General features: G+C 41.3%; 1 protein-coding gene across 1 annotated transcript in view; it reads left to right on the top strand.

Annotated features, from left to right (window-relative positions):
- The first annotated feature begins 2678 nt into the window (after window positions 1–2678).
- The window catches only part of CFAP43 (cilia and flagella associated protein 43), a 49021-nt gene continuing 40490 nt past the window's right edge, over window positions 2679–11209 (top strand). The window contains exons 1-4 of the mRNA XM_009881622.1: window positions 2679–2791; window positions 5964–6217; window positions 7002–7098; window positions 9892–10059. Of these exons, the coding sequence (XP_009879924.1) occupies window positions 2679–2791; window positions 5964–6217; window positions 7002–7098; window positions 9892–10059 (632 nt within the window). The remainder of the gene's footprint in view (window positions 2792–5963; window positions 6218–7001; window positions 7099–9891; window positions 10060–11209) is intronic.

The raw sequence follows: 11209 nt of genomic DNA, 5'->3' as shown, positions 1-11209 counted from the left end.
GGTTGTGCCGCGCGGCGTTGTGCCGTACCCTCCCGCCGGCCCCGCCCGCGGGGGGCGGCCCTGAGGAGGGCGGGAACCACCGTCCCCTCAGCGGGGCGCTGCCGGCCTGCCAGCCGGGTGTCAAGGCCTGTGTGCCGGCCTGCCTCCCTCCCCCGGGGGCTGGCGACGCTCTGCTTCAGGTGGCTGGCGCCCACGGAGCGGGGAGAGTTTGGGTTTGGGTGGGAGGAACGTCGCGCATCCCCCCCGGTGTCCTTCCTTGAGCCGACCCTCCTCCCCAGCGGGGATGCTGACTAGGACAGGCACTGTTAAACTGCTTTTAATGCTCTTTTCTGTATAACCACGGCATAACCCACCCCAGCTGCACTTCCATTTAAATAGGAAACCTATGGAAAAACTCCACCCCATATGCCTGGTTGGGTGTTTTTTTCAAGTGGTGCCTCCAGCAGCTGGTGAGGCACCAGGCCTCCCCCCTGCCTCCTCCTGGGACAGGGCCTCCTGGGCCAGGCCTTCTCTTGCTGGGTCACCTCCTGCCCTTCAAAATCCCATCCAGTCCCATCTTGAGGATAACAAGGAAGGTTTGTTTCTCCTGCAGATACTCCACTTCATGATGGAAATCCAAGAGGAGACAACAGGTAATGCATAAGGGGGGCACAGCAAATGTTAGATTTAATTTAATTACTACCTTGCAGTCATAGAGGGGTTCATGCTTGCTTCTGCAAATGTGACCTGTGGGAGCATCAGTATGTCCATAGAGCAAAAGAGAGAAGTGAAGTACAGACTGAAGTCCTCCCCATCCCTTTTGCTCCCTCTTCAGTTGAGGTGAGGGCTCCAGGGCCTTCCTTGTACCTGCTTTTCCTGTGGTGGAATAGTGGCAATGGGGGAGATTTCCTTTCAATGCATTTCACACAGCGTCCAAGTTGATCTATGGTCCCAGAAATGAAATGTTTGTCTTCCTTGGGCTCCACACACTTCTGCCCAACCTTGAGGTCCGAGCTGTACCTTATTAGCAAACAGCACATTTGTAGACATGGGAGGGCTGGGGCAGCCACAGCCAAAGGGAGGGACGGTCCTGGCCTTCCCAGCGATGGGCATGTCTGTCAAACCCCCAAGGCTAACAGAGGAACTGGAGCTTCCCCAGTCTCATCAGTGGATCAATGCTTGCACAGTTGGAAAGCTTTGCCTGTTGGTGACTTTCGGTTTGGTTTTGTCACTGGAGTTGGGCCTCAAGCATGATGTTGCAAAAAACAGTATTTTCTGTGGGGACCTCTCCTGCAGGCAAACACTGAGATGGCCCTTAGTAAAGTCACCATGAACCTGATACCATTATCCATTTGAACAGAACAACAACGTGATTTTTTGTTAAGTCATTGCTGTTTGGTTATGCAACTAATAAGCAGGTCAGCAGTGAAAGGGAGTGGTAGTTCGTTGCACAATCCTGCCATGCCCTAGGCAGACAAAGCTGTACATAAGATGTCCTTTGCCAACAAAATGATTTCTCCTACCACTAAAAAAACCTATGTTAGAGGACATATTTCTCATTCCTCTGAGTGCTTCCCTTAGGAAAGACTCAGCCACATTTTGGGTCATGAAAAAATGAGAAAATTAATTTGAAATTTGTTTTAGCAATTAAGGAGAACACAGGCATTCTGCTAAGTCACAGCCCAGAGACAGGCACGTAGGAGCTCAAAGCAGCATCACAAAATCCACATGCTACAATACCTCCTCAAAGGCACCATGGAAAAATAAACCCATTTCCTCATCCTGTCTTGGTTTTGCGTGGCATACAGAGCACCTGCAGAGACAAGAGGTAAGGTACAGGCCTGTCCTGCCATTTCTGGATGGGAGTGTCACTCTATCATTGCTCTGTGGTGCTGTGGGTGTGTAGAGTATCACAGAACCACACACTGCCACTGTACAGACAAGAGATAACAAACTAACACAAGCAAGCGAGACACTGTAAATAATATTTCTCCCTTTAGGAAAAGGAGATGCTCTTGCTAATTCTGCTTTTAAAATACTTGGAAGTTCTTGCTGTGTTATCATGTTAAAAGCCATAGGTATATACAGAGATATCATAGTTGTACTTTCTCTTCTTTCTAGTGGCCAACTATTCCTCAGCTCTCTTTGAAGCTTCATGAGCGCTGTCTTATACACCCTGAAAAAGACTGCCCTGGGTGCAGCACTTCGTGAAAGGAAACCAAAGAGAAGCAAGGGGAGAGCTGGTACAGCTGTCTCACTGAGTGACAGGTGAAGTGCTGCTGGAACACCCTGCGAGGTGGCTGAGGGAAGGAGCCTACGGTCGCTGCCCCAAGGCTGCCTGCTTTTGAGGCACAGCAGCAACGACTGCCTGGGTTACAGGCCACAGACACCAGCGCCTCACAGGCAGCGTTACCCCATTAACCCCGGGCCGCTGCCTGCACGGCTGAACACACCGCAGAGAGCGTCTCTCTGCCCTTCATACCCACAACCCACCCAGAACAGGAGCGCTGCACAGGCTCTCTCATAGGGCTGCTGGCCCTTTAAATAGCTCCCCGCGCTCATTGGTTGGTTGGCGCACGGGCGCAGGCCAATCAGCTGTCTGGTCTGCTCCTGGCGGGAGGAGGTGCGTCAGCTAATAGCAAAAGCCGTTCTCGTTTCTTGGAGACGGGTGTAAACGGGCTGGAGGTGGTGTGGGGCGGATGGAGGCGGCTGGTGGGGCCCGGCAAGCGGGCCCGGCCAGTGAGGAGTTTCGCGCCGGGGCCCTGGGGGGCCGCCGCTGCGCCTCGGCCGAGGAGGCCGCGCTGGAAGTGAGGTGGGTGCCGGCCAGGACAGCCCGCGCCCTTTGGGCCTCCACACACTCCTGAGCCCCTCAGCCCCGGCGGGATGCCTAGGGGTCTGGCCTGGTCTGGCCTGGTACGGCCTGGCCTGGCCTGGCCTGGCCTGTGTCCCCGGGACCCAACTCCTCTCACCCCGGGTCAGCTCTATACAACTGTTAGAGAATAGGGCAGGTCTAACGGGGAAAGGAAGGGAGGCTGCTGTGGTGTGGGTCTGTGTTAGGGCCACAGGTAGTTGGGGGTGAGGAGAGGGAAAGAAGCGCTTGTATTGCAGTGTATAGTGGTGACTGAAATTTAGGTTCTCTGCCCTTAGCACAGGGAGGCTCTGAAATGAGGAGTAAGAGCAATCCTGACTAGTTTTAAGCTAGAGCTTGCTGAGTTGATAATAACTGTGGCATGAGTTACCTTTTCCTGTCTAGTGATTCTGGCAGAACATAATCCTGATGAACTCTTGTGACATGCTTTTATTCTTAGTACCTGGCCTCGTGAACCCATACAGTTCAGTTCTGTTCATGGCCATATCTCTCTTCTGTTTTACCCAGACTACTTCAACCTCTAGAATTTCCCTGTCTGTTCTGTACCTCCTAAATCCCACTGTCGTCATCTCCTTCCATGGCTCTAAATTTTCCTGGTATTCTAAGTCCTCACTACTGCTTTTCTCTCTCAGCATCTTAACCTGCCTGTCAGAGACTTTCAGATTTCCTCTTCCAAGAAACATTACCCACAGTATATATAGAAAGACACTTCTCCTCCAAAGCTCGTGGGCAACCCAACAACTTGCTTTTTGCTCCTGACCAAATAGGAGCTGTAGATGAATTAAGCCCTTCCTGCTCCACCTTAACTGAGACTCTCACAGCAATCTAGGATGTTTAGATGTTTTTTCTATGTAACGGGGCAGATGTTTAAACTTCCTTGTCCATTGTATTTCAGCTGTTTTGCTGACACTGGGACATAGATCCATAATTATAAGTGCAGCACTTTTTAGTGGAACGAAAATTATTTGTTCTGTTAATAGGAGAAACAGGCTTCAGCCTTAACCAATTCTGGTACTTGCAGAGTAAAAAATATACCACCTGGAGTATGTCATTACTATTCTAAGGAGGTCCCTTGTGCAAACTGGTGTTACCTGGAAGAGCTGTGACCCAGTTTTTTTGCTTTGTGAAAGCACATTAAGAAATGAAAACATTAACCAAAATAAAAAAAAAGATTTAGGTGCTACTGAATGTGAAACAAAGCCCATTTCCAGAAAATAGAAAAGTTTCAAGTTTGCCTTTCTTATAAATTAAGCAGGAATAGTATGCATATCAGTTTTAGAAGAAAGTGACAAAAATTATTTTGCAGTAGGAAGTTGGAATGCTGTGTTCTATGACTTCAGAAAACACAAAACTCATGGTTTCATGTAATCTGTTTTGTATGAACTAGCATTTTTCAGTCGCAAAATTCTCTGTAATGAAACTTCCAAGCAACTCTAATTACTTTGCCCCATCTACATTTCACCAGTTGGCTAAGTTTATGACTTAAATACTTCTGACACAATGGTTATACAGAACTGGAGACAGACACAGCATGGAAAATGTGTGGGTAAGCCGTGGCTAATTACCTGACTCAGTGTGTACTGCACCAGTCATAGCTGATACCAGGTAACAGGCTGAATCCTTGTCCCCTTAAGCCTTTACTGGTTGTATAAGGATGATAAATTGTGCTGTCATCCCATTAATTTATCCTTGCATATATATTTTCTAGACTTCATTTTACCTCTGCGAACAGAAGTTAAAAATAATTCATTTTCACTGATTCAGATCTAGCGTTGGAGAAAAGCACAGAGCTTGTCTTGTCAGCATGTTCATAAAGGTCTGCTTATGTGCCATGGCACGTCATACATCTAGTTCCTGTGTAAAAGGTTTGGAAAAACATTAATCAGCTGAAATGTCTCCTCTTTGTTGCCATGGTATTCAGTTCATCTGCATGAGCACATGATCAGTGTGCTTGTGATCAGTGTGCTCCCACTCCCCTCTCGCTACACTTACTCCTCTGGTATGTAGTGAAAGAGGCCAAGAGCAGAAACTACTCAGAAAAAATAATGAGAAATTATTGCTGGACATAAATATCTTAAGACTAGTCATTTAAAAATGTTCCTAACTATGAGAGTGTTGAGGCTGTAGTACAATCTTCTAGTAAGAGTATAGAGGATCAGCAGCTGAGCTGATCTTATGACTGACATGTTCATGAAAGGAGCATGAAAACACTGCTTGCAATTACAGAGGACAAAGGTCTCTTCCAGTCAAATGCTCTTATTTGGAAAAAGATAAGAGATGGAAAGTTTCTGAATAGAAATTAGAAGAGAAGGTCTTAACAGCAGTGTTGTACAGAGAGTGTCTGCTACACTGCTGAAACTTTTCTGCCATGGTACTAGCAGGCTAAGCTGTGTCTCAGTCAGACATCTTCACTTAGTGGTAAATGCAAATCCCTTTGATAAGAGGACTCTGATGTTTATCCACACACTTTCTGAAAGGTAAAAACATCTGCAGGCAGTTATGAATTTGTTGATACGTTGTAAGTTCCTAAGCTGACTCCTCTTCAGTAATTTATATCAGTCCTTGTGTAACACATCCTGTTTACATTCCAAAGTTTTACCATGTTAAAGTGCTGAACAGAACAGTCCTTCTGGTTAGGTTCATACGAACATAAGCCATGCCTTTATATTTTTTATTTTATGGGGATGAGATGAACTATGAAAGTGTAAAAAGTTGAAGCAAACACAACTGGGTCCCACGTGTGGATTGTACCTGTGTCATTCTTTCAGAATAAAGGTATGCTCTAATACTATGATATATGAGTACAAAAACAGAGCCTGTGAACCGGCTAACTTTATTTTTAGTGAAAACTGAAAGAAATATAAGCATCTCTATGTTCTTATGACAGTCCTTTGTGCTCCATCTGGGTCAGATTGACCATATGTTTTTGGAAACACTGAACTAGTGATTCATAATACTAGATCTTGAAGTTACTGTGGTTTTGCAACATTGGTGTGAGGATGAGGCTAACAAATCCCAAGCATCACAGAGTAACTTAGGCTACAACATTCCATTTATCATAGTATTTTAAGAAATGTGTCTTTAATGTTTTAACATTCTGTTGCTCTTTCCTAAGTTGGGTTCAGGGATTCTCAAACAAGAACTTTGGCTTTATCAACAATCGAACTGTCTGCTACCCTTGTGGCAATTACATCCTCTTCCTGGACATTGAAACAAAGAAGACATCAGTGCTGCAGTGTCAGACTGGCCAGGTGGGAGCCTTTGCAGCAAATGGGAACAGTCAAGTGCTGGCCTTTTCAGACCGGAAGCTGAATCCCATCATATATATCTACACTTTTCCAGAACTCAGTAAACTGACAGAATTAAAAGGTAGTGATGTGGTAACCCTCCCTGTCACCATTTCATTGAAACAATACTTAAATCATTCAGTTTCTGAAGGATTTTTTTGTAAGACTTGAGAAACAATGTGACAGGAAACCGTCTCATGACAAAATGCACGGAAAGCAGTGGAAGGAATTTTCCACTGCATTACTTTTAGTTAGGCTCAAGCTAGGGAGGAATATGACAATACAAAATGGAGCTGTTTTAAAGGAAAAACAAATGGAATGAAACGGAATTCATTTTAGGAAGATATAGTCAGAATAACAAAAAAAGTCATACTGCAGTAGGCTCCCAAGCAAACTGCTGAAAGCCACATTGAGAAATCTGAGATGCGAGAGGAATGAGGGCTCTTGCAGTTAAACTTTGGTGTCTGGGATCTATTGTGTATTTTTGCCCACCTCGTAACATTTCTCTCCTTAGTTTAAGTTGCTTACCCTATCCATGTTTCAGTTTCCTTGCTATTTAAATAAGGATCATACTACTTGTTTATTTCATGTATATGAATGAAATTATGAATGCAAAGGATTTCAGGGTACTTGAGGAAAAATACTTTACAAATTCAAGGTATTATTGAAAAAAATTCCAAGCAGTGATACATAGGGAACACTTTTATGATCAAATCAAAACAATAATCTAGAGTGAAGCAAAGGAATCAGGGGCCTGAAGAATGCCTTTAAAGAGTTAAAGTGGAAATAAAGGAACTGAGAAGAGTATCTGTGATAGTATACAGTAAAGTCTGGGGCAATTAAAGACCATGTTCTTTATATTTCAGGTAATGCTCAGCTGGACTACACCTTACTTGCGTTTAGCTTCACAGGCCCATATCTAGCCAGTTATTCTTCAATCCCAGAATTTGTTCTTTCAGTATGGTAAGAGTAAAAAAAATATTCTGTAATACCATTTACATTTAATTCGTATTTTTGTATACGTGCTGTTTTACCATAAATTAAGTTAACAAATGTGGAAGACACACTGGTTGCCTTCATCTCCATATTTTTTCCTGATTGGTCATCTTCTGCAAACTTTCTATACCAAACTTACTGTTTATTTTCTAGCATCAGTAGCTACTAGTCAGAATGACTGTTACTTTGCTACAGCTATCTTCTAGTTTCTTCGACATTTTGTGTTTTGGAGTACTTCTAAAGTCTTCATCACTAGTTAATTGTCTGTTCACCCTTGGAAGTTGAATACCATGCTGTTTGTGAAAGAAAGTTGCCTGCAGAAAAGAGGAATAGTGTTCTAAAGTCGATTTCTACTTTTTTGTCCCACTGGAGTGTTCAGTGGTACTCTTTATTACTCGTGCTTGACGTTCTGTCTTATAGTTGTGCTCAGTGATTACACTACCATGGGTCACTGGGTTAGATCATCATTTTCTGCTCATGGTCATGAAAAGAAATAATATGGTGCAGATACAGAAAGTTAGATTATTTAAATTTTTAAATTGTTATGTAAAAATATAAGCCTGCTGATGCCTCCATTGCCAGCAAGCTTCCATTGATTGTGGAGTCTGAACAATTCTTCAAAACAAACAGGGAGGGTGGAGGAGGAGGAAGGCAAGCAAGGACATGTAATGAATATTCTTTATACTCCCAATTTAATGATGACCTTTTCTTGTACAATGATTAGTGAAGAGGCAGAAACTCCTGCAACTTCAGAATTTTAGTTGTGATAGTAGATACTATTACAGATGCCTCTTCTTTATTTATGAAGAAGAATAATGTTTGCTGTGAATTCTGATTGTACACAGTACTTCAGGAAGGATGTGTGTATATCACAGTAGAAGCCAATAAGACAGTCTCACTGGCCTGGAAAGCTCACATGCTTGTCACTTACATCAGAAATAACACATATGGTCTAATGTGATCATTGTATGCAGTTAAACAAAAATCCACCATCTTGAAAGACTTCTCTAGATTAGTCTTAAAAATTGAAAAATTTAGAAATGTTTCAGTGCTTTAAAGTAGTGGACATTTTCAAGGCCAAAGAATTTAAACCTATTTTAATCAGCATGAATATGACTATAAGCAAATAATTGTCATAAAAGAACCATCCTAGATTCCAGTCAGAAAGAATTTAGTAACAAAATGTAATTACCTTACAATATTAGAATTTATAATAACTTGGACAGAGGTGTCTGAATTTACTCTGAGATCAGGACCGTCATTTTTGCGATTGGATTGTATTGTGCATTCATTGTAGAAATGTGTGTGTACAGATGAAAGGAATCTTAATGTTTAGCATTCTTAATGTGTGATTACAATATGATGATTGCACAGTTCCTGTATTTTAAGCAGATAGTTTGGAATCGGAGGTATAAGAGATGTTTTGAAAGTTATGTCAGTCTCAAAATATAGAAAGCTTATGGATAACTAAAAGCTGCCTTTCATCTGAGGTATTTTATCCCTAGATCTTTATTCTTTTCTGTTCAAAGGGGAGACTTAATGCCAGATTCTTTTTCAGATGCACGTACCATATAGTTTCAGTTCTTAATAAATTATCTACTATAAAAGAGTGTTGGCACTCTCTGTTAGGTATGAGAGAAGAACACGCTGACATTTTTAGAGACAGCTACTCTGATATCTTTTAAAGTCAGAGCTGCAACTTACAGCTTTCTGTAATCTTAATGAGTTACAGTGTACATGTGAATATTTCTCATTTTTTTGCATATGCTATCAATATTAATCATTGTCTTATGTCCTCATCTGTTTCTGTGAGTGAATTTATTACAGGCCAAAGCAACAGGATTATACTAAATCCATTTACAGCAGTGTATGCATTTTAGGTTTTTTTCCTCTCAGTAGTAATGACAAATACTGAAGCTATAAATGTTATTTAGATTAACAGCCAGATATATTGTCCAAGAAATTAAGAAACAGTTTTAACCATTTTCTTCAAATTATGTTAATCAGTTCTTGGATAGCACCTAAAAATGCAAATGCAGTCAAGAATTAATCTGGATAATAGAGAAATATGCAAATTAGATGGTGAGAACATAAAATAGGTTACACAGGACAAAAGAAAAGTCAGTGGAAAGCAGATTCCCAGGCTTATGTCAGCTATACATAACAGCCCCACACAAATTCTGCCCTGGTTTGTGCTCAAGTTAGTTAATGCAGCCATAGCTTGTATGTCTGCATTCACAGCACAATTATTGTATTACCTAATTCATCCATAGATAATCACAGGCTGACTGTGTTTTATTCCCTAATCATAATACCTTCCAACTGCAAGCCTGCAAGCATTATAATCATTAGTTTTTGGATTGGAAAAGCATGGTTGAGGTCTGGGGTGCGGAAGTGTTAATTGTTTGGGCCCATTAAAGTAGTCATTGATGGAATGGATGAAAAAAAATCCACGTCTCTTGATTCTGTTGGTCTTTTCACAAAAGGAAGTGCATGATAATGTTTCTAAAACGTCAGTTTTCAAAATTATTTTACTATTCAATCTTTTTGTAGCAGTACTAATTTTATGTGTGGCTAATTAACCACCTCGTTTTTATTCTCAAGAAGACCCTAACTTGTTTGACAGCAGAAGTTTTTTGTCAGTGACAAAGTAATTTGTTTTCCAATCTTGATCTTGAATGTCTGTCATAATCACATCCGTATCTTTGGCTTGAATGTTTTTGACTTATTTAGGATTTTCTTTTACTCTTCTTAATGAAGGAACTGGCAAGAAAATATCCTCCTGTGCAGTGAGTCTCAGCCAGGGGTAACAGCGACCTCTTTAAGTTTTAACCCTATGAATTGGCAACAACTGTGTTTTGTTAATGAGAGCTCCGTTACTATCTGGCATATTGAAAGGAATAATGACGAGCATCACCTTAAGCAAAAGTAAGTGGAACACCCTTCAGGTTAAGAGAAAATCTAGAAGTATATTTTAATAACTATGACTAGCAACCTACATCTGTTTGCAAAGAATTTAATCCAATTTAATTGACCTAGCAATTGCAATCAGTAGTTGGTAAATCACAGCCAGTGTGAATCTGTCTAGTCAATCAAGTTAATTGAATTTATGATTTCATTTCTTAGCACTCACGTGTCCAGATTATGCACATCATGAAGCTAATGCTAATCAGCTGCGTTGGCAGTCTCTATCAATAGCTGCATGACTGAATTAAGGTAGTGCCTGGGCTGCTTTCCTGCAAGTGGCTATGTTGAGTATTGCTTTTGTAGCTATGAAACCACCAAATTTGGATCGAGTTGTTTCCTAGTAAGCATAGTTAAACAATGTGGTGTTGTAATCACAAATTGTACCAAAAGCAGTTATCAATTTTCTGTGTGATTTCTAGCTTGTGTGGCCAATTTACAGATCCAGAGAGGATGGCTCTGTCAATGCAATTCACTGAGCACAGCAAACCTAGAATTTATTTATGCTAAAATGTTTTTTGAGGCTGGTAGTAGTAGTATGTATCATTCAAGTTGGTGTCTTTGAAATATAACATATATACTGTTTCAGTGGTAGCTACTGTACAGTTGCAATTGTGTTTCACCTTGTTAACTATGAATATAACCCACATATTGCCACTAACATAGTTATACTAGTGCAAGTATAGACAAGGCCTTAATTTGTGATATGAAAAGAATTCTGAAGGGTATTTTGCCTTTTGTCATTCTAGGGTACACATGTGGAAATACACATATACTCCTTTTTCCTCACTTTTCACTCCATTCAATAGAGGTTAAACCTCCACAAAGAGTGGTTTATTTTACATATTTTTTTTCCAAGTCATAAATCAATGCAGTTTGTAAACTATAGAATCCTCAACTTCTGCATTGCAACAGCCGCTCATACATCGATTACCAGAGTGCAACAGGCAAATACTACTAATAATTTTTCATCATCGTTTAACTTTCTCCAAATAAACATTAAGCATGAATCTTGACAGCATATGCAAATTAGGTGTGTGACTTTATTAATCCTGGTTAATAAGAGAACAGTAATATAGAATAGTTGTTTATACACGGCAACAAGAAAAGACAC

This window comes from Charadrius vociferus, unplaced genomic scaffold, assembly GCF_000708025.1.
Source record: "Charadrius vociferus isolate BGI_N301 unplaced genomic scaffold, ASM70802v2 scaffold282, whole genome shotgun sequence".
Classification (NCBI taxonomy): Eukaryota; Metazoa; Chordata; class Aves; order Charadriiformes; family Charadriidae; genus Charadrius; species Charadrius vociferus.
This window is presented reverse-complemented; position numbering and strand designations above follow the sequence as displayed.